This window comes from Vicia villosa, linkage group LG6 (assembly GCF_029867415.1).
Source record: "Vicia villosa cultivar HV-30 ecotype Madison, WI linkage group LG6, Vvil1.0, whole genome shotgun sequence".
Classification (NCBI taxonomy): Eukaryota; Viridiplantae; Streptophyta; class Magnoliopsida; order Fabales; family Fabaceae; genus Vicia; species Vicia villosa.
The window spans coordinates 117,492,728-117,520,130 of record NC_081185.1 but is presented as its reverse complement, the minus strand read 5'-3'; the positions used below and the strand labels follow the sequence as shown (position 1 = coordinate 117,520,130).

Below are 27,403 nucleotides of genomic sequence, written 5' to 3'. Positions count from 1 at the left end.
CGAACACAATTGGACAAAAAGAAGTATATTTTGGGACCTCCCGTATTGGAAAGATAATTTGTTACGCCATAATTTGGATGTTATGCACATTGAGAAGAATTTTTTTGATAATATATTTAACATAGTGATGGATGTTAAAGACAAAATAAAGGATAATGAGAAGGCGAGACATGACATGAAAAAATGGTGTAATCGAAAAGAGTTGGAGTTGAAGCCTCAACCGAATGGAAAATTATTAAAACCCAAGGCTAGTTACACTCTGACTTCACAAGAAGCTAAAGCAGTTTGTAGATGGTTAAAAGAATTGAGAATGCCCGACGGATATTCTTCAAACTTAGCAAGGTGTGCCGATGCTAACACTGGGAAGTTGCATGGCATGAAAAGTCATGATTGCCACATATTTATGGAACAATTGCTGCCAATTGCGTTTGGTTCTCTACCAAAACATGTGCTTAATCCACTGACTGAAATTAGTAAATTTTTTAGAGATATTTGTGCCTCAACTTTAAGAGTGGATGATATCATTAAGTTGGACCAAAATATTCCAATCATTCTTTGTAAGTTGGAACAAATATTTCCTCCTAGATTTTTTGACTCCATGGAACATCTACATGTGCATCTTGCATACGAAGCTTATCTTGGAGGACCTGTTCATTATAGGTGGATGTATCCATTTGAAAGGTTTATGGGTGATTCTAAGAGATCCGTGAAAAAGAAAGCTAGAGTTGAAGGATCCATATGTTCACATTACTTGCATCGGGAGACATCACATTTTTGCAGTCACTATTTCAACAACTTGATGTTAACCCCAAGAATCATAAGGAATCCCGTAAATGTTAACGAAAGAAGCCAATTCACCTTATCAGTCTTTGGGCTTCCAGGTCGTCCATCTGGAAAGAAAGGTGTTCATTGGTTGACCCAACAAGAAATGCAATCCGCACATGTTCATGTGTTGATCAACTGCGTCGAAGTTAAACTGTATCTTGAGTAAGTATACCCAACTATTATTTTATCTATAGTGTGTAAATATTATTACCTTGAAACTTATAGTGTGTTTTTTCATAGGGAATTTAACAACGTCTATTTTCAAAGCACCGGTGTACAACCAACATCCGGTGTCATTCATGCACAATTTCCATCTTGGTTCAAGGATAGATTGTCATGCATTGTTACACTGACACCAGAAATACTCCATTTGAGAAATTTGTGTGAAGGCCCTATTCTAAGCGCAAACGAATGGCACACATACTTCGTGAACGGATATAAATTTCACACTGAGACTTGGACTGAAGGGAAAAAAACAAAAAACAGTGGTGTATTCGTAAAAGGAGTTACAGATGGGGGTAAAGATGATTTTTATGGCTTTGTTAAACATATCTACGAGTTGGTATACAATTACTTGGACTCGAAGAATAAAGTTGTCTTGTTTTACTGCGAATGGTATGATCCAACTAGAGGCACAAAAATAGACACGACATATGGTACTGTTGAGATTCAAATGGAGCGAAGGTACAAAGAGTACGACCCTTTCATAATGTCACATCGTGTTAGGCAAGTTTATTATGTTCCTTATCCTTCATTTGTGCCACGTAAGCGAGGGTTATGTGTTGTTATAAAAACAAAACCAATAGGCCATGTTGAAACTGACGATCTAGTGGAAGATCTTGCTTACCAAGTTGATAAAGTTGGACCAATTAATGATGTCATTGCAGTTGAGCAAATTACCAATTTGTCTTATATAACAAATGAGGGGTATGAAGTTGATGCTTCTATATTGTTGGTTGAAGATAATGTGAATGAAGAGCACGAAGGCGTTGAGTCTGAGGATAGTATCACATCAAATGATGATAATGATATGTATGAAGAGCCTGTAGATTTAGAATAATAAATGTATTTATAAGAGAATGTTTTTTTTTGTAATTTTACTTAATGAACCATTTATTGAATGTGTTAATGAATGTATATGAGAAACATGTTTGAATATATTTGTGTGAATGTATATATTTTATTAATTGTGTATTCTCAATAAATAGGTAAAATGTCATCCCGATCTGAGAAGGGTAAGGGTCAGAAGACCCGACGCCCAAGGATAGTAGTATGCCAATCTCCTCAGACAGCAGTGTGTCCCCCCCACTGAGTCAATTAGATTACATGTCCATGGCCAGTACCCAACCTCTTACGTCATTACTCTCCTCTCAGGGGAGGCCTATGTCTGGGTCACCATCTTTTTTTCGCCCACCTGTGGACTTTAGTTATCCGTTTCAGCAGACTGCAGGACCTAGTTTTTCATCATACCGGCAGACTGGAGGATATAGTTTTCCACCTAACACACAGGTGCCCCCAGGATTCCAGCAGACTGGAGGATCTAGCTTTCCACCTAACACACAGGTGCCCCCAGGATTCCAGCAGACTGAAGGATCCCACACTCCATATCCCACACAGGTGCCCTTATCCTTCTAGCAGACACAGGTGCCCCCACGCTTCCAGCAGACTGGGGGATCCCACACCCCGCATCCCACTCATATACCTGCACGTGAGGATGATCATGTGGAGCCGGGTGGGGATGATACTGCGCGGGATGAAGATGATGTTCAGTCTGATGGTGACGATGTTTAGGGGGAGGATGATCCGAGGGAGATTCATATCATTGACGGTAGATATTATATTTGGCCCGCTGGAAATTCGTAAGTATCTTATATAATAAATTTTTATTAAGTTTACATTTCCTTTTTTTCATATAAATTTATATTTAATGCATGCTAATTAACATAATTGTTGTTTAGGTTTGGGCCGAGTCGGACTGCTGACAGGTGTGTGTACTATGTGATTCAGCAAATGTATAAAGAAGCATGGACGAGATTTGGAGATGTTTCAAATAAAAATGCTTGGTTTAATTGTTTTAAGGTATAATTAATATATTTTTTCGAGTCATTGTTTTTTTAAATTTTTTTACTATAGTTTTCTAACAGTTTATTTTAATGTTTTCAGGAAAAGTGTACTTGGGATCCAATGAGCGAGAAACTTGTAAAAAAAAATTATTTCAGCAGAACATCAAAAAGACTTTCTGACACGTTGCGAAATATTAGAAAGTGTTGGGAACGTGATGGTAGTCGTCCTGGGTGGCTGGGCCAAGAAGTTCTTGAGAAACTTATTGCATATTGGAATTCAAAGGAATTTAAAGCTAAATCTGAAAATGCAAAAAAAATGAGGGCATCTAAAAAAGGAGGTCACCTTAATGCAGTTGAAAGTATAAGCACTTACGAACATTCTCGACACATGGTAATCATTGCCACTTTTTAAAGTTATGTTTTGAATAATTATTTGTTTTTAATTAAAGTTAATTTTATTTTTTAGGCTAAAAGGTTGGGGAGACAACCACTCATGATCGAGTTGGTTAAAGAAACTAGGACAAAAAAATCGGATGATTTGGTTGACGAGCGTACTCGAAAATATTTGGTAAGTTATTCAATTTTTTTTTATATTTAATGGCAATTTTGTGATGTTATTTTCACGTGGCAACTAAAAAGTTCCGGCGTGATTTTCATGTGGCAACTCTGATGTTGTGTCATGTAAATCACGTGGCAACTAATTTTCAATTTATTATTTAATATAATTTAATTTAAGTTATATATACATAATTTTTATTCTATTTTATGTGTAGGAGGATTATCAAACAAGGCTTGTAGAATTTTTGGTCGCTAATCCCAAATATTCTCTTAGAGAAGGAGAGCCGCTTCATCCAGATGTTGATTTTTATATTTGGAATGAAGTCATTGGCGGAAAAGGGCCTAATGGATGTTTTTTTGGTGCTGGAAATTTGGCGGGAAGCTTGAGAAGTGGAGATAGAAATTTATTTCAAAGAGTTAGAGATGGGGAAGGATCGTCACGTCCAACACAATTGGCACCGCAAGTAATGGAAACAATAAGACAGTTGGCTCTAACTGAGGCGAGACGCGAGTTAGCGCAACGTGAGGCGAAGCTAAAGGCCCAAATGGATGGACGTGAGGCGGCGCTAAAAGCACAAGTGGAGGGGAAACAACGGTAAATAGAGGCAATGGCGAAGATGCAAGCAGAAACGCAACAACAACAAATAGAGGCAATGGCGAAGATGCAAGCAGAGATGCAACAACAAATGCGGTTATTTATGCAGTCTCAACAAAGTGGTGGTCAACCGTCTAGAGGAAACGTGGGAGCGGCTGACACTGAGCAAGAGAATGATGATGATTTCAACCTTGATAATTATCCCGATCCAGATGATGATTTTTTAGGATGAATTTTATTTTTATTTTTATTTGAAATTGTATGGGATAACAAAATTTTACTTATTATATGTTAGTATTTTGGATATTATATTATAAATTTAATATATTTTAGTAGTTTAATATATTTTTGTATTTAGTTTATTATTATTATTAATTTAACTAAATAAATATTTTTATTAATATTTATTAATTTCCAACAAATAATATTAATAATAAAACTTTTTTTATAATAATAAAAATCAGATTTTTTTTTTAAAACATTTTAATGTTTGTGGCATGTTTTACATGTCACTGATTTGTGACATGTAAATCACGTCGCAACTTTCAAAATTAATTTCAAAATTAGCGACGTGTTTTACATGTCACAAATTAGTGACATGTAAAACACGCCACAACCATTCTTCGTGTCTTGTGCCATACTGCTTTTTGCAGTCCTTGTCTGTCCCAATTGCAGATAGAGGCTTGGTAATTGTGCAACATTAACGACGTGTTTTCCATGTCACAAAGTTGTGACGTGATAAACACAACACAATAAAGTTCTCACGCACTCCCAGGCGACGTATATGACCATATCGCTAATCTTTTTTTCTGACGTGATTTTCCATGTTGTGTCATGGAATTCACGTCGCTACAGACGTGATTTTTTGTAGTGCATGTAATGATAAATCTACCATTACAGTCTCTAACACACCAACTCCTATTTGTTGTTTTTCTTTGATTTTTGAACCCGACATCCCCATAACACTTCAACCAACCAACATTCGGCGGAGTCCAAACTATTTGGTAGTTGTTACCATCTATAATATAATAAAATTCATTATTCTAGAAAACCCCAATATGTCATTCACTCTAAAATTGCCACATCCTTAAAATGGGGGCAACTTTGGTCCAATTTTTTCATTACCCAACTAATAATATCACTAAGTTGAAAACCAACATTTTCTTATCCCTTGGTACAACTTCTTCCACGTATTTTTTCTCTCAAACTCCAAATTTGATTTCACTTTGTGACATGTTTCTTCAAAATCTAACCAAATTGAATGTACAATCGATCATTTTCTCAAACTCTCATTTACCATGTCTCTTTTTTCTCTTTCTTCAATATATGTCTCATCTTCTTCCTCTTTGTTCTCTCCTTCCCCATCTACAACCACCATTGTTTCAAAACCCTATCGTGACCACTGTTCAAAATTCATTCTGCCACCACTATTTTAATTAGGGGTGTTCAAAACCAAATCGACCCAATAGAAAACTGCAAAACCAAACCAAACCAAATCGGAATCGCAAAAAACCGCATTTGGTTCATATGTGTTTGGGACATTTTTTAACAAACCGCGCGATTCGGTTTGGTTTGCAGTTTGTATTTTACGAACCAAACCGCCTTATGTTACAACCCCCAAAACTTCAATTAGTTTATATCCAACCCAAACTCAAACTTTTCAATTACGTTTTTAATGTTCCTCTTCTAATCTAATCTCTCATCTCTTCTACTCTTTCTTTTTCATCTTCTATAATATTTTATCTTTTTTTTTTCTATTTTATTATAATGTTTTTTATATTACTTTATGTTACTATTTTATGTTTTTTATTCCACTTTTATCTAATATTATTTTTGTATATTAAATAGAAACTTGTTATCCAAATATGATGAATTTTGTAGTTAATTGATAACGCATAAATGATTAAATACAAAGTTATGTTGTCATATATATATGTGTATGTATGGCTCAATAACTTTTTGTTAAAATAACCGAACCAATCCAAACTGCATTGTTTGGTTTGGTTTTATTTCCAAAAGTCAACCGAACTGTACACTTTTTCTCACCGCAAACACCCCTAGTTTCAACCGCATACATTAGGTAAGCTGCTTCTTCTTCTTCAAAATTTACCTTTTAAAGTAATTATTTTTCAAGTTCCTCTATAGTTTTAACTGAAAAAGTTTCAATTCCATGTTTTTATCTTATTTATCATTGTAACTCCAAAGTTTATGACATGAAAAAACTATGATTTTGATACAAGGAATCACTTATTCGGACATTCCTGCTTCCAAATCTGTTGATTCAACTGCAACAGGAGAAACACCAAGCAATCCAAGTGTAATCATTTCTTCATCTCTCTAATCCTTCTAATGGGTTTGATTAGTATAATTTTTTATTTTTTTAGATTTACAAACATAAACTTTATATGTAGATATAATATATTCATTTCTATCTTATTTAAAATATTAGAATGGAATGGTGATGAGAGCACGATTTATGTGTTCATCATGATCAAGAGTACTAAAAATTGTCATTGGTAAGAAATTACCCATACCCTATTGATTTTTTATGTAGTTTTCTATTTTGGATCTTTGATTTTCAAATTTTTATCTTTTAACATATTTGGATCGATCTGATGTGTATATTATTTTTCTTGATTTGAACAAGATTCACATTAGAGTGGAGTCAATCTGATATCTATATTTTTTTTCCAAATTGAAAAATTAGAGAGGTGTAAAAGATTTAAATTAGAGTGGTTTTCTAGGGGAGGAATGAAGGTTTTGAACAATGACTATGTCTAGATGTATCATTTTTTAAATTTTTTTTATGACTTTTCATTTTTTTAATATGTTTTTTAGATTGTAGATCAATTGAAGATGAATATGGATAGTAAAAAAACATCGAAAATGTAAGTGCAAACATTAACTTTTTGTGTAGATCTAATATATTCATTTCTATCTTATTTAAAAAGATTGAAATGGAATGGTGATGAGAGCACGATTTATGTGTTCATCAGTGATCAAGAATACTAAAAATTTTCACTGTTAAATAACTACTCATACGCTATTGATTTTGTTTTCTGTGATTTTCTATTTTGGATCTTTGAGTTTTTGGAGAAGTATTTTCCAATTTTTCATGCTATTTTTTATCTGTATATGATAGTAACTATTAATTAGATTAGTTTGATTTGATTTACTAGGTATGTTGATTGGGTTTTGTTTGACACCAAGATTGAAGTTGCTAGGTATGTTTAATTTCCTATTTGTTATGTTTACCGCTCCCAATTCAAGTTCTAAAGGTAGCAATAGTCAAGCATTTACGAATTACAACTCAAATGATTGTACTAGTCATCATATGGCACCTGAATCAAATTGGCGGAACGATGGAATCAGGCCTAAAGTAAGTGTAATTTAACATATTTTTAGTTAATTTAACTTTTTTTGATGAATTCTAACGGAATGAATCGTCATTGAATTTCAGCTGATAAATATACTTCCAAAACCATGTTGTATAAGAAACATGGAATTAGGGGTGGCAAAACGGGCTCGGCCCGCGGGGAAAGCCCGTTTTACCCGCACTTTTTCGCGGGGTGAGACAAGGTTTTAGGCCTGCTCCCCTTAATATGCCCGCCCCGCCCCAGTTTTTTGCGGGCACGAGCTTTTTCATAAAATTTTACTATTTTTAGGCCTAAAATGTTCAATGCCCGCGTGCTTTCCTCGTCCCGCCCTCACTTTTTTGCGGGGCGAGGCAAGATTTTAGACCCGCACTCTCAAATATGCCCGGCCCACCCCACCCCGTTTTTTCGCGGGCTTTTGCGGGGCGGGCATGCCCGTTTGCCTCCCCTACATGGAAGGATACGTAAGGGATGGTTATGGATGGGAACTAAAGAAGTGGTGTCCGTCCATTTTTGTTCTTCAATATAACGAGGTTGCACGCGTAACATACTGCAATGTGTTATTCACTTTTCAAACGAAACAGGTTCTTTACTCTATCCTTTTGCTACTTATATGACTTTTTTATACATTAGTTATAGTTTTAAATCTATCATTTTTAGTGTTTCAATCTTGATTTATCTTGCTTTTATTTTTTTTAAAATTTCTCAAGTTAATTGAGTGCATGTTTTATGAGCACATTTTGGTTCTGAACAGATAAAGGAAAGTTATACAATGGAGAAATGACACAGATTCGCAATTGGGCGTTCTTGGACTACCAGAAAAACAACCACGCCCTATTGAAGTCAATTTTTTAATGGAAGATGATGGATTAGGACCACACACGTTTTTATCAATTGCAAATGGCGCATCACATGTAATGTGTTTAGCTTTGAGGCAAAGTTGTTGATTATGTCCTGTTGGCACGACTCCATGGTCAAACATATATATCACTTATGCTTGTGAAGGTTATTCGTTTTATGTTTGGCGTGCAGGTGAAAGAAGAAATACATTAAAGGAGAGTATTGTTATCTCATCAAACTCAATATTACATATTTACAATATATGATTCAGATAGTTAGTTGTAATTTGTTGTTATAAACTTGGGATATAGGTACAACTATTACGAGTAAGTTGAAATGCATTAAATGTATGAATAATAGTTGAATTAAAATGGTTATTTTTTATTTAGTTTATATTAATTTTCATTAATAACTTTATTTTATTACTAAATTATTGGTTGAAGATTTAACTTTTCCTTCTTTGTAACGGAAAATTTTTATATAAATGTTTTATGATTAAGGATAAGAATAAGTTATATATTATTCTACTTTAATTGATAAATCTTTCTAATTTTATATTGTTATATTTACGGCTTCCTTTTAAATACAAAAATATTTTAATTTTAGAATATATTGAACCTTATTTCTCCAGGAGTGCTTAGCAGCATAAATAGCTTTTCATTCATCAATAATTTCAATTTTCGTAGAAGTTTTTTAATAATATAAATTCAATTTCGAATAATTGTATGTTATTTCCCTTGACTGTCCTTATTAATTTGATTCTTATTCATTTAATACAAATTCTTATTATTTGTCAACTTTTAAAATTAGGGTTAAATATATGTTACCCCTGCCAATGTAACGAGTTTTGATTTATCCCCCCCCCCCTAAAAAAATTTATGATCCCCCTTTATCTTTTCCAGATTCCATCAAAAAGAACCTTGATGTAGAATTTGGTTGAAGATTCCTTTTAATTGTCCTACGTGGCCAATAAGGTTTTGTTGAATGGGCATCATTTATTTTTATTCAAAATGAAAATTAACTTATAAAATTCTTGATTTCTAAGTTACCCCCTTGAAAACCTAGGGTTCCTAATTCATATGGTTTTGCAGCCTAAAGTAGTAACTGAAGATGACGAAGAAAAGATCGAAGAAGACGAAGCAATCGAAACATGCGAATCAAGCGAATGAAGCGAAATAATCAAAGGAAGCAGATCAACCGGAGAAGACACATCAGGAAGAAGATGCAGAGGCTTATCAAACCCAACATTTTCGTATTTTCACTGTATGCTTCTTTTTCCCAATGTTGTTAATTGTAAGGTTTTCATCATTTTCCACTTGAAATTTCATAATATGCAAGTCTTCAATGTTGTGTTCCACCATAGAGGGGAATTTGTAAGGTTGGTTGATGGGGTTACAATTTACAGAGGCGGTGTCTTGACTTTAGTTTCTAGGCAATACATTGACAAGTGGCCAATGGTTAGATTTCATAAGTTGGTGACTGAGTGGGGTTACATAGAAGGGACCTATAGAACATGGACTAAGATTCTTGAAATAGATTAAAACTATATTCATATTAGGAATAATGATGATTGTTACGATTTTTCCGCATACGCTTGTGTGACCCAATTAGATGGTGAAATGTTTGTGGAACATGATATAACTAATATTGAAGTCCCAGTAAGGGTCCTAGGTGTGTAAATGAGACTGCTGAGATGGATGGATGTGGTGATGAGGGAGTAGAATGGTTGGGTGATATTGAGGATGAACTAACCATTACTATATTAGATGGATTTGATGGTATTGATGTCAGTTTACCCATTAATGAGGGTACCATAATTGATGGGTCTTTATGTGGTTCCAAGAAGAAGAAATGAGAAGATGATGAATATGTGAGTGATGAGTAAGACTGTTCTGATCCAGATGCTTCTGATGAAGATAAAGGGCTTAAGTTTGAAAAGTTTAGGAGATAGCAATTGAGTAAGAATTTTAAATTTAAGTGAGGTATATAATTCGATTCATATATGACTTTAGAGAGGCAATACGGGAGTGGTCAGTATTGAATGGTAACGAAATTACTTTTGTGAAAAAATGAGAGCTACATGGTAAGGGTTGAATGCAGGGCCAAATATGATTTTTTAATGTTATGCTCTAAAGTGGGCCATAAGCACACTTATGCTATAACACTATATTAGACAACCATACATGTGCTAGAGTTTTGGATAACAGATCTGCAAACTCTAGGTGGGTGGCCACAACAATAATGAAGAAGATGCAAACATATGAGATAATTAGGATTTGTGTCATTATTCAAGACATGAGACAGAATTACTCTGTTGGAATTAATGTGGCTAGGGCATGGAAGGCAACGCTCATAGAAAATAAGATAATAGAAGGAGATGCAGACAAGCAATATGCAAATTTATGGAGATATGCAGTTGAGTTGCAAAGAGTGAATCCTGGGAATACTATGGAGATCATAGTTGACAGACCAAATCCTTCATTTTTCTTCCACCTCCACCCCTTAGATTGTCACCTCTAGAGTTATTTGATACCACCCTATTGCCACTATTTTCACCCTTTTGGAATGTTGAATTCTTGGAATTTCGGGATTCTCTTTCACCAAAGATCTAAAATTTTCCTTTTCCTTTGCTCATGGGACACTTTCCTTTCGCCTTATTGTCTCTCTTATTGAAATGGGCTTGCAAAGCAATCGCCACCTTTGCCTTATAAAAATTCCTTTCCCCCATTCACAGCTCATGTGCCTCAAGAGAGCCCTGCAACTCCTCTTTGCCTATCGCCACAAGATCCTTCGATTCCTCAACCGCAACAACCACAATGTCAAATCTTGGCGTTAAAGAAAGTAAGATTTTTGCGACAATATACTGGTCAATGATCGTTTCTCCACATGGTTTTACTTGGTTCACCAATCGAGTAATTTTCGTCATGAAATGTTGGTGGTCTGCTTCTCCTCCATTTGAATCAACTCAAGTTGTCCTTTGTGAGTTTTTAAACTCATAATCTTCTCCTTGTCACCCCTTACGCACGCCTTCTCCAAGATTTCCCATAATTGCTTCGATGATTCACAATCACCAATTTTCTTGAAATTATTTGTATCAATGCATTGATGGATTAAAAACATCGCCTTGAAATCTTTCTTCTTTTCTTCCTTATGCGTTGCTCGTTGTGCAACAGTTGCACCTTCGACAAGAGGACTCACATCGTTCTTGATCATTTCAAGAACATCTTGGTAGCCAAATAACACCATAATTTGCTTGCATCATTTGTCATAATTCTTCGCATAATGGATGAGTAGGTTTGCATAGATTCTCTCATTAGAAATAGAGTTCATGTTGCACACTTAGTGTTTGGTGGATCAAATCAGACTCTTGATGCCAAATGTTAGAACTTAGAACCACAAGGTTGGTGAATTATTATTGAGTATTTGAGTGTGGAGAGGAGAGAGTGAGAGAATTAGAGAGAGTAATTGAGGGTGAAAAATAATGATTATTTTATTATGAGATACCCAAAGAATATTTATACATAATACAAGATAATGTGCAATTAACTAACAAATAAAATTAAAAACTTTTAAAGTGTAACCCATTACACTTACTAACTGTTTCAATTTTTAACTAATTTTACTTTGCTACTGTAAATTCTATTAGTCAATTTACATGCATGTAATCGTTGACATGAAAGTACAACCGATTAGTCAATTTATATAATAGTTGAAAAAATTATATATTCATACTCTAAAATAAAAGTAAAAATGAAACACAGTTAAATTTAAAGATAAAGTATTTATATAGATATTTATACCGCTCATGAACACTAACCATATCCATAAACCGAATGAGTCTGTGCTCGAGGCGACAAAATCTTTCTCAAACTCTTTCCCTTGGAGGGAGTCACATTCACCGTGGAAAACTATTTTGCGAATAAAACCCTCCGAATCCATGGAGGTTGTTTCTCAGCCTCTCTGCTGCCACACCATCGTAACCACCAAAACCTATAGGTCTTACAAACAGCCATACTTTCCCTCTTCTTCGCTACATTTTCCCCTCCTGTCTTTCGGCACCACAACCCTCTCCCGCCGTCCGTCTCATTTTGCTCCACCATCAGGTACATTTACTTAGCATTTCATCATAATACTTGTCTGATTATGTTTCGCTATAACTCTGATTTGAGAAGTTACTTTTGTGTTTCTGGCTTTTGGCGATAGTTCTGTTTGCAACGGCGCCGGGGAATCAATTGAGCATCGGAGAAGAAGGGGATGATACTCATACAAGTGATTCCGCACTTCAAGGTATGAATAATTAAATAAGTACTTGTAGATTTGTGAATTGGTATTGGTGTTATCATGTATAATCTTATGCTGCATCATAATTAGTTAGAGGTTTGTCACTAAATTCAATATGGATTAGTTTGTTTTGAAGTAGCATTATCAGCACTTTGTTGCAGATTTTTATACCCTAAGGAAGGATGTTGAAATTGCGTCACAGCGTGTGAAAGAGATTCGAGAATCATCTGGGTTACAACTATTGGAGCAAGAAGCTGCCAACTTGGAAAAGGAGGCATCTTGTAGCTCCTTTTGGGACGATCGAGCCAAAGCTCAACAGACTCTTTCGACCCTGGCTGATGTCAAAGATAAGATTAAATTGCTCAATGACTACAAATCTCAGGTTAGATACATTTCTGTCATTGTATATCTCTCTCTTTTAAAGGCTCGTGTTGAATGGACCAGTTTTGTGCTACTATGCTCATCATTACGATGAATGTAGGTTGAGGATGCAGAAACAATAGTTATGTTAACAGAGGAAATGGAATCCGTTGATAGAGGGCTTTATGAGGAAGCTTCTAGTCTCATTAAAGAACTGAATAAGTCAGTTGATCAGTTTGAGCTGACTCAACTTCTTTCTGGTCCTTACGATAAAGAAGGTGCTGTTATCACTGTCACAGCAGGTGCTGGAGGTACCGATGCACAGGTAAATAGCTTTTTTATGTGCAGGTGATACCTTAATGAACATGCTTTTGTTGTCTGGTATATTATTATACGGGTAGGAGGGCAGAACCTATTTTTGTTTTGCTTGGAATTTGAGTACTTGGTGGTGATGCTGAGTTGAGTATTCAATTTCAACTTCTATATGAAAATTATCATTTCCAGTGCAGGACTGGGCCGACATGCTTCTTAGGATGTATGTGAGATGGGGTGAGAAACATCGATACAAAACCAGAGTGGTTGAGAAATCTCTTGGAGATGAAGCTGGAATAAAATCTGCCACCATCGAAGTTGAAGGTCGTTATGCGTATGGGTATTTGTCTGGGGAGAAAGGGACACATCGCATTGTTCGGCAATCCCCTTTTAATTCCAAAGGTCTTCGTCAGGTAATAACCAACTTTTTTGTTTAGCCGAATGTCAGATTGTACAATCAGTTTCGAAAAATCCCAGTAAAAGTGTTGCGGTAGACTGTATAGCTATGATATCTGTTTAAGAAAAAATAGAGAAGCTTTTGAATATGCTTAGTCCTATGCCTTTAATTATAAAATGCACAAATTGTTCTTTTAAACACAACATTTATTATTTGAACAGACAAGCTTCTCTGGTATTGAAATCATGCCCCTTCTTCCTGAAGAATCTCTGAATGTTGAAATTCCCGAAGAGGATCTAGAGATTAGTTTTTCGAGAGCAGGTGGAAGTGGAGGTCAGAATGTTAACAAGGTTGAAACTGCCGTTCGGATTACACATATTCCAACTGGTGTCTCTCTTCGCTGCACAGGTTTTTCTTTCTCCTTTGCCCCGCTTCCATTTCAAAAGAATGGGAGCTTCCCTCAGTTATTGCCTCTCTCTACTCAACCTTATTGAGTCAATTTGAAATAACCTTTTCTATGAGTTTCTGCCATGTTCGTTGCATGTTATCTTGTTACTACTATGATATAAACAAATCCTACTATTATCATCGCATCTGCCACCGTCACTATAATTATTTATAGTGTGTTACTGTTGCTGCTATTTATTATAAGTTTTAACTCCAAACTACGACTGCGTATGTGCAGAGGAAAGATCCCAACTAGCAAATAAGGTAAAAGCTTTAAGCCGTTTGAAAGCCAAGCTGTTGGTGATAGCTGAAGAGCAACGTGCAACTGAATTTAAACAGATTCGAGGGGATGTAGTGAAGGCTGAATGGGGACAACAAATAAGAAATTATGTCTTCCATCCATACAAACTAGTAAAGGATGTAAGAACAGGACATGAAACGCCAGATATCACCTCTGTTATGGATGGGGAGTTGGATCCCTTTATCAAATCATACCTTAAACACAAGTATAGTATGGCATTGTCTACAAGTGGGGTCAACTAATATCATCTTCAGTAATCACGAAACTTTGTCCTCCGGTTTAATGGAGTTGGATCATCATGTGATTAAGGAGATTTTGTTAAAAAAAAAAATCCCATCTTGTCATATATAAAAAATTAAATGATAGTTTGTAGTTGTTGAAATATTTTATATTTAAAAATATTATTTAACTATCATATTATAATAATTATTATGTGGGTATATAATTACTTTCTTCATTATTGAGTTTGTATCTGAGGTTATATTACCGGTAGTTCATTGAATGGTTGAAGGTGCAATGCCATGGTGAAAAAATCGACCAGGTGGTCCTTGGACTTGACAGAGGTTCATAAGACATTTGCTTTGTTTTGCTCTCACAATATGAAAAACATGGTAGACTGCAATGTGTAAAACACTTTAATTATCACAATAAATCAAAGGTGTCCTTGTGCATCTCATTTGTAAATCATTCATGAGGTACAAGAGGCCATTGCAGTTCACAGGTAGCTGCTTCAAAAGCTCTGTACTCAACTTCTGAGAATGACCTTGAAATTGTTCACTGCTTGGATTTTTACGAAATGAGTGACTTACCAAGGAAGAAACATTGACCTGATATTGACCTTCGAGTGTCTATGCATTATGCCCAATATGCATCTGAGTATCTATTAAGTTGCATAACTGAATCCCTAGGAAACAATATGCCTCAACCTGGACATGTCTTGAGATACTTAAGAACTCTGCATGCTGCATTGAAGTGAGTTACGGTAGGAGCAGATAAAAATTGACTCAGTTGTTGTGTACAAAATGTAATACCATGTCTTGTAGCATTCAAGTATAGTAATATGCCCACAAGTCTTCTATAAGCAGAAATGTCTGAATATGGAGTATTTGAATCTTGGTGAAGCTTGATTGTGGGATCAGATGGAGTGAAAACTAGCTTGGATCCAATGAAACCTGAATCTTCCAATAGGTCAAGACAACACTTTCTTTGGCATAATAAAATTCCATCCTTTGAGTGTGCCACCTCTATGCCTAGAAAGTATTTTAGCTTATCTAAATCCTTGATCTTGAAAGTGTTGTCCAAGGTTACTTTGATTGAACTGAATTCATTCAAGTCATTTCCTGCCAAAATGACATCACCAACACACACTAGTAAAATAGTGAGAGAGGATGAATTTGCCTTGAAAAACAGTGAATGATACGAGCTAGCTTGTTTATGTTGATGTTCATGAAGGAACTTTGTAAGCCTTTCATACCATTGTCTGCTAGCTTGCTTAAGCCCGTAAAGGGATTTGACAAACTTACAAACTTGATTAAGTTTAGTTGTTGAAACACCTGGTGGCACCATCATGTATACAACCTCTTGGAGTTATCCATATAAGAATGCGTTATTTACATCTTGTAAATGCCAATGGTTGAGCTTTGGAACAGGTGAATCAGTATCAAAATAGTCAAGTCCTTCGATTTGGTTGTACCCTTTTGCTACCAGCCTATCCTTGAACCTTTCAATGGATCCATCTGCCAAGTACTTTATCTTACAAACCCACTTACAACCAATTGGTGTGACAGTAGGTGATAGATCCACAAGCTTCCATGTATATGTTTTATCAAGTCCACTAAGTTTAAATTGCATAGCTTACATCCAACATTCATATGTCTCTGAATTACTCTTTGGTTCAGTGTGACACATTAAGCACAAGGAGTATTGTGAATATGAAGGAGACATTTTTTATGAGAAATGAAATTAGATAAAGGATAAATAATACCTTTGGAAGCCTGGCTTTGGGTAACTACAGACTTGTATATATAGTCTTGCAAATAAGAGGGATGATGTCACAGCCTTGAGAAAGTTTTGGTTGGTGGGTTAGGTTGATTAATTAATTGAGGGTTGGTGGGTTAGGTAGATGTCGTGTTATGAATAGTTGTTGATGTTGGAATATGTTTGTCATGGTTTGAGCTTGATGTGATATGGTGTGGGCATGTTGGACTTGTTGTGGCATGTGGATGGTCAGGTCGAACTGTGACAGTATTATCATGTATAAAAGGGAAACAGTTGCAAGAAGTAGATGAGGACTAAGATGTGGATTTGTAAGGTAGGATATGATCATGAAAAGAAACATTTCTAGAAACAAGAATTTATGTGGTATGAAAATCAAATAACACATAACCTTTCATGGCATCTTTGTATCACAAGAAAATACACTTTCTTGCCTTAGGATCAAGCTTTGTCCTATGAACTTGGAGTATAGGCATAACACAATGAGCCAAAAAATATGAAAAAAGTCTAGGTCAGGTAACTCATTATGCAGGACTTGGAAAGGTGACTTGTTTTTAAGTATAGGAGTAAGCACTCTGTTGATGATAAAAGTGGCAAATTGTCAATATTGCTTAGGCAATTTGGACTGATATAGAAGGGATTTACCAAAATTCAACAAATGTTGATGTTTCCTTTCTAACCTCCAATTTTGTTGGGAATTTTCAACACTATTTTTGGTGAACTATGCCTTTGGAAGCATAAAATTGGTTTAACATGAATTTAGCGTCCATTGTCTGACCTGAAAATTTTAGGACTTTTGTAGAATAGGTTTATAATCATGGTGATGAAAATTTGAACTTGTACGCAAGCCTTATATTTTGTTTTCAAAAGGATGATCCATACAAATCTTGGGGGCCCAAATGTAATGGTAAAACATCAGGAATTTTGTATGGATGAAATGGAAGGGGGCCCAAATGTCAAAGTATAATACTTCAAAACTATGAGAAGCAATGAAATTACTTGTAAGTAAGGAAACTTTTATGTTTGGCCATATGTAAAATATCACAAATAGTATTATTGTCAACAGCAAAGGAAGAATATAATTGTGACATTTGTTTGATTATTTTGGAAGAAACATGACCTAGTCTAAAATTCCATAGAGCAAACTTAGGAATTACACAATTATCAGAACAAGAATCGGAAATGGAACTAGTAATGTGATAGGCATGGGCTTGGTCATCTTGAGATTAAGTTATGGCATGGTCAGCAAGGTATTAAGCAGGGACTTTGGCCTCAATATGAGTTTCGTTTATTTTCAATTTATACAATTTATTCTCTTGACTACCCAAACTTTTGTTCTCTTGGTGTTCAATTCTTGCAAAATACATTGATTGACACAAAAAAATAGTAGCACATTTTAAATTTTGACATAATGTTAAAATTGAAATGATGTTTAAACTAAATTCTGGTGCATACAAAACATGATTGAGATAAAAAAATAGGGGAAAAGATAATGTTTCCTGCATATTGCACCATAACACAGTTTCCATTGAGAAGACTAACTCTTATAATACAAACTAAACAACTCTACATAAGAACAAACATGATCATTGGCACTTGAATATAGAATTCATGAGCAAGAAGAAAGGTTAGGATTAGAAACTATATTACACATGATACCTAAAGGGAATTAACAAGTGAATGAATTTAGAAAATTTAATTAGTGGTAGAGGGTTAAAAGGAGGAAGCCAAGTTAGAATATTGAAGCAAGGTAATTGGCGGGTCATACTGAGCTTGAGAAATTGACACATGATTGCTTGAAGAGGAAGCTGCTTGAACCTCATATGTATGCTGAGATGGAACGTTGTTAACAACCTGACTGTCATTCACAAATGATATGTTTTTGTTGAAATTCAGGTGGGATGCTTTTGATAGCGAAAATCAATAGTGTGACCACTTCTATTACAAAAGGTGCCCACTCTAGAAGAATTATTAACATTATTAGAACTGCCATTATGCTTGAAATCTGACATATGTGTTGCATTAGCCAGAATGGAGTTGTCCTTAATAAGTGCTAAATTTTTATGGTTACTTTCTTCTTGGGCCACAAAGTATGGTTACTTTTAGTTGTCAAGATCAAGAAGAAAGTAACCATAAAAATTTAGCACTTATTTACAAAGCCTCTTGAAATTTGGAATAGTGTACCATTATCAAACTCAATTGATGTAACATCACCTACAACAGTATTTCCCAATAGTTTGTAGATGTTATTTGCATTTCTCTTTTTTCTGATCACAGTCAATGCACCCTTGCTAACCTTCATAATGTCCCTATCTCCATCAAACATGTATGAAAACCATTTTTCTATAGAGTACACAGGGATATCAAATTCTTCCTCAATATTGAAATATATCTAATATCGTTCAATGTTTACACACAACCATCATCTATGTCAATTTTAATTTGCCTAACTCCAATGATATTACATGCTTTAGCATCATCCAATTTTAATTTGCCTAACTCCAATGATATTACATGCTTTAGCATCATCCAGATAAATAAATCCAAAAATATCTGTCACCTAAATTTAGTGAACCATTTACGGTGTTGTGTCATGTGTTAAGACAACTACAGTCAAAAATCAACGCAAATTGTTCACTTGCTATATGAAACGTAGTATATCTACTTCATTGCCAAAATCATCAGTTTGGACCATATTTGCATAACTACATGAGTCTTGCTTTCTGATTGAATAGTCCCTATTCTGATGCTCAATCAACTTGCGACAATAAAAGCCCGAAAGTCCCTGCACCCCCAATTATCTACCCATAATACCCCAATCATCTACCCATAATAATCTCTACAAATGTTAAATTCTGTCAAAAAAAACACTTCTATTTTCCTAACATAGCCTTCTTCCATCATCCCAATTTTCATCAATAATCTTTCCCATTTGCAATCTTGGAATTTGTCCTAGGTCTCAAACTTATCTTAAGATTCGCTTCATCTGTGCATGATTCTGTAGTATTTACATTCATACAAAAAATAACTCCTTTTAAAAACTAAATTGCTCAAATCATAGAGAAGATCACATGTTGCACCTTTAGAATTACTCTCATGCAAATGCAAGGTCTGACTGACTTGGATTTAGCTATGGCAGAAATTTTATGGTACCATATTACTCTTTTATTGTTCAAGTAGATACTTTATATGTTATAATTTGTCAACTGTCAGAAAGGGTGTTACTCAGTTTGATATAATAACCTCCAAATAAATTGTATTTCATTTTTGTTGCTGTTGAAAAACATGTATCTATAGACATCATCCTGCCTTCTTTTTTCCAAATAGTAGACTCAAAGAGTAAGTGCTTCCCTTCTCTGCAGCAGCCTCCACTCGACTTTTACCAACCTACCAGTCATTTGTATAAAGTCATTAATTAACATGTTACGAAAACCAATTGTCATAAAGACCCACAAAATGCATATGAAAGATGGAAAAAAATACCTTGTCCATGACCCAATAACCAATAGTTGGCATGTACTGAACAAGGTACATGACAACAAGAACAGGCTGCAAAAAGAGATCACTTTTGAGTCTCTGACATTCACTTTTGAGTGCAGGAGCAAGTTAAATAAAAGGTAACCAATAGCAAGTATTAAGCAGGAAACTATGAAGGCATAAAAGTTGAAAGTGGACTAGTATTCTAAGTTCTAAAATAAGTAAATTGCTTATAGCCTGATACCAATGCTTTTACCTGATATGATATCCAAGCTTCCTTTAAGCCATGGGTTGCGGCAATAATCGTCAACTCGGCACACTTCTCCGCTGACACACGCTTCTGTCGAGACAAATTTCGGAAGGAAGATAACAAAATTTCAATTATTCAGACGATGCATCCAGCAAAACACTGCACGGCACACATTCAAGTAGAATATGCTAATGAACAAGCTAGAATATAAAGGGAAGTTTATACTGTAAACTCCAGGTCTAGGATCTTGATTGTGCTTCTCTTCAGTTTACAATACATTTTTATTCATAGTTTTGACCATGTTTGGAGACATAAGACAATATAGGACTAGGAATGAATGCAGTAAAGAGAAAGTTGGGTAGTACTATGGAAAACGATGGTTTACACATGTGTGGACATATATAAGTCACAATAAGAAGTGTAGATCACACCAAGGGTTTTCCAATGGTTAGGAGGAGGCCTGGAAACACTATGGACCAGACCATTAAGAATGGTTTTAATTATATGGTACTTTTTGAGTAAACGTGATTTATGAGAAGACATTATGATATCGCTTGATTCGTGCAATCTGAATCCACAAATTGGAAAAATACTTTCTGTTATTGTTGCATGTGTGACTATTCTTAATTGTTTTCATTTAGCAAACATAGCAAGCCATATTCATAATTTAAAATGATAATCCCATGCATGCCTACTTTCAAAAGAAAAATGTGAAAAAAAACTACATACATCAACTATGACTAAAGAGTACGGGAAAAAAATTCATTCTTGCAAAACATGTATACATAAACTTACAAAATAGTGATGTATGGAAATAAAGTAAGATAAAAACAGACAGACTCAAGTAGTGCCTTTCTTTTCATAACAGTGTATGATTAGCTGGGAAAAGTGTATACCTCAGATGGGACCTGCGATCCAGCGTTATTTACTGTTTGTATAGGACCAGGACAGACAACAGTTACCTGGATTCCTTTCTGACAGAGCTGCCACCATAAAAAGATTAGGCAGTTCATGGTGTGTATTGTAACATAATAGTTGGATAAAACAACATCAAAGATAATAAAAACTATATATATATATACCTCTGAACGCAATGAATGGAAGTACCCATTTAGTGCAAATTTAGAAGCCGAGTATATAGCCTGACCTGGCGCAGGTGTCTTTCCTGCTGCGCTACTCATCTGATAGTAAACATAGAACAAAATATTATAAACTTATGAAGAGGAAATGGAGATGAAATTTAAGATATCTAATGAGCTCCAACAATACACATGTTAGTTATGACGATGGTCAGAAACTAACACACACAACATAATGCATATATGCCAATATATTATAACCAAACGGTTAAAGTTGTGATTGTTCATTCGAGGATAAAATGTAATTGAAAAGCGAACTAGTGACTGCTCTCAAACATCATACTGCAAGCTCCGCCACTATGATGCATTTTCTAACCACTTAATATAATATTGCTATACAAATTTGATAACCAAAATAAGATATTGTTAAAGAATTCCCACATACCACCACAAAATGACCTTTACCCCTCTTCAACATGAAAGGTGTCAGGAGCTTTGTAAGAGTTATTGTCCCCAGAACATTGACATCAAAGATTGCCTAATCAGGAGAAAAAGAGTAATGCAAAACTTCAGAAGACTGCTTTCAATATTTTGAAAGGAAAGTAAAAACGAGGGAGGGGAACACTTTTCAAAGCTTTGGTAAATTAAGCAGTGGGAATAAGAGTCACATTCATGAATTACCTTGAGACTATCCTCAGTCACATCTAAGACGGATGATTTCTGCAAAACAAAATAGATATTTTCATAATACTTTAAATTAAAGAAGTATCTGATAAATAAATAATAGTTAATCATATTAGTAAACAGAGTTTTCATCAATCCTCACAAAGTATCACCAATCAAAATCATCACATGTGAAGTCCCTTTTCCCCTTTTGTTTTACATTAATAGGATATCTACTAATCTTCTAATATAACTATAACAATAACAGACATGTCTAGGTTTTGACATATGAGATAAAACAATTATATAAAGGTAAGATTAGGTTACCGGACGCTCATACGCAGCATTATGAATCATATAATCAACACCAGAATCCGGAAAAAGGGATTCTGCTACATCGACAACCTTCCTAAGAGAATCTTCTCCTGACGTTAAATCCAACGGTAAAATCTTGATCCCGTCAGGTGCATGCTTACCTAGCAGTATGCAAATCACATATTAACGAGTTTGACAAGCCTCTGTATCATTATCAGTACACAAACATGAGTGACTACTTTATACCTTACATTACATGTAAACATATACTATGAGTTACATCATTGTACCTTTCAGCTGCAACTTTACTCGGTTTAGGTCAGCTTCATTCCTTGCTGAGATTATTAACTTGGCCCCTAAACTTGCAAGCTGTTGAGCTAGAACTTCCCCTTCATATAGATTCATCAAAATCAATCACGCGAACAAAACAACAACAAATATGGAAAAGATTCTTACTTTACAAAGCTTAAGTAAAAAAAAAAAAAAAACCTAAAACCAAATAAAATAGTAATAACAGTAGATTCCAAAACTAAAATTTGATGGCATAGCATAATTAATTTGATAAAAAGGGTATAGTTGTTTTTCTACCAATTCCACGGCTGGCACCAGTAATCCAAAAAACCTGAAAAGAAATTAAACATTAAGATAAAATAACATGAGAAATTAACCAAGTGTTGGATTGGTGGAAAGTGAAAGAACCTTATCTTCAATCAATTCACGTTTTGGGTGCTTTTTTGACATCAAAGTGAAATCGGCTAAGAAATCAAAAGAAGAACAATAAGCGTTGAATGATAATTTGAATTAGAATAGAGAGGTTAAAAGAGGAGTGATAATTACCATATGCGGTGGCGAATTTGAATAAGAAGAGGAAGAAGAGGAAGATGGAAAGGATGAGCACCAACATTGCTATTGCTGCTATGCTGCTAGAAGGTTTAGAGAGAGTGCCTACCGAGTGTTTGTTCTATTGACATGAAATTAAATTGAATGGAAATGGAATGGGCGTTAAGAATTGTCTTTTGAATGCCTTCATGGTCGTCGGTCATTTATCATTCATGGCAAATTATTGCATTTTTAACTTTCTTAATAAAGTAGTTATGGAGAAACTTTAACTCCATTTTTTTAGTCTCTAGTATCCTGTTTTCGTAGATGTATTTTCGGAAGTATTTTTTTTATTTTAAAGTTGTTTGTTCAATAGATGCATCTACGAAAGACTTTCATATATGTATTTACGAAAGCATTTGATGTTATATTCGCGTCACACTCTTCTCCTCCCCCATTCTTCACTTTTCATCTTCTCTACACTCTCAATCTCTCTCAACCTCAAAAATCAAACATCCATCAAACTCCGTTGTTTTCTCCCGAGTTCGGCGGTAAACATGGGCATCAACGTTCAACACACTCCATCAACTTCAAAACTCAATTTAATCGGTAAGTTTTCGAGTTATTTTAGAGTTTTCCCATAATAGAGTTTGAATTCAATTATTAGGTGTAGAAATGATTAGATAGTTTTAGAAACGTACTTTAAAGACAATGTAGGTCATTTTTTATGTGTAAAACGGACGATCAAGCCACAAAAATGGGGTTTTTTTAGCCTCTGGAACAGTGACAGGCGTCATTGTTGCATTCTTGGAGTTTCAACATTCTGTAGGTGCATCTATAGAACAAATGAAACGTTAGGTACTTCCGTAGTGTTTACCAGTGATTTATGACAAACAACCGCTAGTCCTCTAAAGTGTTTAAACAATCTGGTTACTCGCAGGATCGACTAGATTGATCCTAAGACATTGTCGAATAGTGTTTTAGTGATTTAATTCATATTCAATAATCTATATAGTTTGCAAAAATGTACAACTTGCTAATGTAAAATTGCAATGAGTAAATAACTTTAAAACGAAATAAAGTAAATGTATCAACAAAGAACTTTTAAGTATAACTTTGCATTGAACAAATAACATAAAGTATGAAAATATGATGTTCTTCACACATACATTGTTTCAGCAAAGACTCTTTTCTCTCGCGCCGGTACTTCGAGTGTATTTTGTGAATTTTTGTATATTGATTCGAACATGCCAAACTAAACAATAGTACTCCTATTTATACTACTTCGACCCTAACGGTCATTACATAAATGTCTGCCACGTTCGACGTTTCGAACGTTTTACTATCCTTCGGATGTCTCCACGTGTCTACTGGACGAAACCCCTTCATTTTGAATTTCAAATCTTCCGCTCTGCCGTTTCGACTATACCAGCGCCTACGTCGAAGGATACTTGTCACATTGCTAACATTACTCTTAGTCAAATAACATTTCTTCTAGAGAGAAGATCCTTAAATAGCTCCATGAGAACTATTTCTTCATCATGATCCAACAATAGAAAATATCACAATCCTTTAATCGAAATCTTCAGCTAACATGTAGATGCATCTACAGAACAAATCCAGTTTTTTGAAATGCTAGGTAGTTTCGTGGATGCACCTATAGAAGTCTTCCATATTTGCATCTACAGAAATAATTTTTTTCCTTTTCTTGTTATAAATAAATTATATCTAACTCTATTTTATTTGTAATACAATGCAGACATTATGGTCGACCAGTCAGACCTCATTATAGCTGGGAGGATTGCACAACATGCATCTGTGCGACGTGCACGAATGTAGTTAGTCTCACAGGTGAGGGATGGATCCTCCGTTCCAACAGATGCACCTGACACCTTCGTTCCAGCACATGAGCCTTCCACGTCTACTACTTCATCCTGGAGACCTCGGGATGATGGTGAGAGTTCCTCATAGACGCCCTCCACCCCAAACGTCGCCGGGACACTTCTTCTACTCCTGTGCCACCTCCGAAGAGGGATGCTGGATCTCCGGTGTCACCTTCTGAGCTGCACGATGAGGCTGATGCGAGTGAGGCGTCTGTCGTCTACCCAAGGGGTCCTTCAGATTTATCCTTGTTGATAGGGTATGCATATTATTTAGCCAGACATATTTGGGACGAAGACGTAAAAATTCTTAGACTTGTTAGTTTTTTATCCTCAGTTTCTGATTAATTATTTATAACTTTGCTTATTATTAACAGTGTTTTCTTTAGAATATTTCAGGATAGGAACCCACAGAAGTTGTACAACCACGACCGGAAGATTGCCTCTCTCGTGCAACCTACTGAGTCGTGGTTCCAGGATGTTTTCGCAGCTTCTGGGCTGAAGGACCTCTGCCAGATTGGATACCACATGATATATAATGGAAAGCTGATGGAATTTGCAGAGAGGTGACACCTAGAGACGTCGTCATTTCATCTGCCTCATGATGAGGTTACCATCACTCTTGGCGACATCGCATGCCTCTTGCATATACCTATCAGGGGTACCCTCCTTGTTCACGGTAGGCTGACGAAGGAGGAAGCGAGGGAGTTACTGATTAAAGAGCTCGAGGCTGATCATGAGGACGCACTTGAGGAGGTGGAGAGAACCCGCGACGTGCACGTGAAATTTTCCTTCTTGACACAACAGTACGAGGCCGAGCTCCTTGCGGCACAATAGACTGCTGGTGACCTAGTAGAGGCAGCGGGTGATGAGATGTTTTGTCCTATTTTTGTTAGGCACCTAGTTGTTTGTGGACACGAGCTCGTCGTACACATATGTCGTTTACCTGAGGTACTTATCGAATACCGTACGTATCTATGAGTACAACTAGGGAGCGGCTACACCGGCGTACAACTACCATAGACTCTGAGAGGGATGCCTGTGGAAGGTAAGGACTGTGGCTGGAAGCTGTTCCCTCTTAGTGGTAACAATCTTATATCATTCTACTTTTTCTCAAAGCTGTTCATTATATATTTGTGGTAATGTTTGATCCCCGTGTTTTTGTTCAGGGTTGGATATTATAGCATTTCCCCATGATCATTGGCTGGGGAGAGGTGTCGGGCTGCACTAAGGCCATGCTGTTAGGGGTGAAAAAACGGGCAGTGGCCCGCACATCGACTAAAAATTGGCAGGTTGGGTCGGGATTTTGGAACCCACCGCCAACCAAAGTCTGCCCCGCCAAAATCTTCCCCCGCCAAAGCCCACCGCCCGCCAAAATCCGCCTCGCCTATTTGTTTAGCCTGTCTCGTCTTAAGTACACATTTTTTAGTTAATTCTAATAATTCTAATTCTTGATAGTTTTAATTTATACATTTATTTGTAATTATATGTATTATTTTTTTAAGTAAAATTTATTAAAAAATTATTTTATAAGAAATTATTTTTAAAAAAAATGATAAAGTTAATTCAAAAAAGTCTCGAAAATTGCCTAAAATGGCTTCATAGATATATATCTGAAATAACCTATAAGTAAAATTAAGAAATGGTACGTTCATATATATATATATATATATATATATATATATATATATATATATATATATATATATATATATATATATATATATATATATATATATATATATATATATATATATATATATAGGGGACGACTCAGGTGAGAACACTTGGTTATTATGAAAAATGAGAACAATGAATCACGACCATTGAATTTTGATTTTGTTGATTTTAATGAACTGGATTGGTTTATCTTTCTATGTTTATTCAAAATAAATATTAAGGATCATAGAAAGAGAAACCAATCCAGTTCATTAAAATCAACAAAATCAAAATTTAATGGTCGTGATTCATTGTTCTCATTTCTCATAATAACCAAGTGTTCTCACTTGAGTCGTCCCCTATATATATATATATATATATATATATATATATATATATATATATATATATATATATATATATATATATATATATATATATATATATATATATATATATATATATATATATATATATATATATATATATATATATATATATATATATATATATATATATATATATATATATATATATATATATATATATATATATATATATATATATATATATATATATATATATATATATATATATATATATATATATATATATATATATATATATATATATATAGGGAGCATTTTAGTGACAATGTGTACAGAGAAATGGCCTAATAGTAGAATGGTCAAATAATGAGCCTTTTGGTTCTATATCTACTGATGTAGTTCAACATTCCCACAACCCGACCCATAAGGTTGCTTATGATGTTGTTTACCAACATATTCAAGTGAGTCCTTATCATTTGAGCCCCTCTTTTGTTCTTCTGCGTAACCCTAACCTTCATTGTCTCTTTCATCTCCGTCTTTCCTCACTGTTCTGAACCAATTGCATGTTATCTCTATTAGGGTTT

At 35.0% G+C, this 27,403-nt stretch overlaps 2 protein-coding genes across 2 annotated transcripts; one reads left to right on the top strand and one right to left on the bottom strand.

The window, feature by feature from the left end:
• The first annotated feature begins 12,080 nt into the window (after positions 1–12,080).
• On the top strand, positions 12,081–14,856 carry LOC131612183 (peptide chain release factor PrfB1, chloroplastic-like). Its single transcript, XM_058883990.1, has 7 exons — positions 12,081–12,358; positions 12,459–12,542; positions 12,698–12,918; positions 13,018–13,221; positions 13,406–13,621; positions 13,827–14,013; positions 14,291–14,856. Exons 1-7 carry the CDS (start codon positions 12,193–12,195, stop codon positions 14,593–14,595), a joined length of 1,383 nt encoding a protein of 460 aa, XP_058739973.1. The 5' UTR covers positions 12,081–12,192; the 3' UTR covers positions 14,596–14,856.
• A 4,547-nt stretch (positions 14,857–19,403) lies between these two features.
• LOC131609716 (uncharacterized) lies at positions 19,404–23,185 on the bottom strand. Its single transcript, XM_058881503.1, has 12 exons — positions 22,970–23,185; positions 22,832–22,887; positions 22,721–22,754; positions 22,423–22,521; positions 22,145–22,293; positions 21,836–21,874; positions 21,600–21,692; positions 21,158–21,256; positions 20,972–21,058; positions 20,082–20,165; positions 19,832–19,897; positions 19,404–19,735 (listed from the first exon to the last, which is right to left on the bottom strand). The coding sequence occupies exons 1-12, from the start codon at positions 23,034–23,036 to the stop codon at positions 19,649–19,651; spliced, it is 960 nt and encodes a 319-aa protein (XP_058737486.1). The 5' UTR covers positions 23,037–23,185; the 3' UTR covers positions 19,404–19,648.
• Positions 23,186–27,403: the final 4,218 nt, after the last annotated feature.

Coding starts and splice junctions, on each gene's coding strand:
- LOC131612183 (XM_058883990.1), top strand. CDS start 12,193: ATGGAGGTTGTTTCTCAGCCTCTCTGCTGCCACACCATCGTAACCACC. Junction 12,359..12,458: donor TCATTTTGCTCCACCATCAG/GTACATTTACTT, acceptor TTTTGGCGATAG/TTCTGTTTGCAACGGCGCCG. Junction 14,014..14,290: donor TGTCTCTCTTCGCTGCACAG/GTTTTTCTTTCT, acceptor GCGTATGTGCAG/AGGAAAGATCCCAACTAGCA.
- LOC131609716 (XM_058881503.1), bottom strand. CDS start 23,036: ATGTTGGTGCTCATCCTTTCCATCTTCCTCTTCTTCCTCTTCTTATTC. Junction 21,875..22,144: donor ATGCTGCGTATGAGCGTCCG/GTAACCTAATCT, acceptor TTTGTTTTGCAG/AAATCATCCGTCTTAGATGT. Junction 21,059..21,157: donor TCCATTCATTGCGTTCAGAG/GTATATATATAT, acceptor TTATGGTGGCAG/CTCTGTCAGAAAGGAATCCA.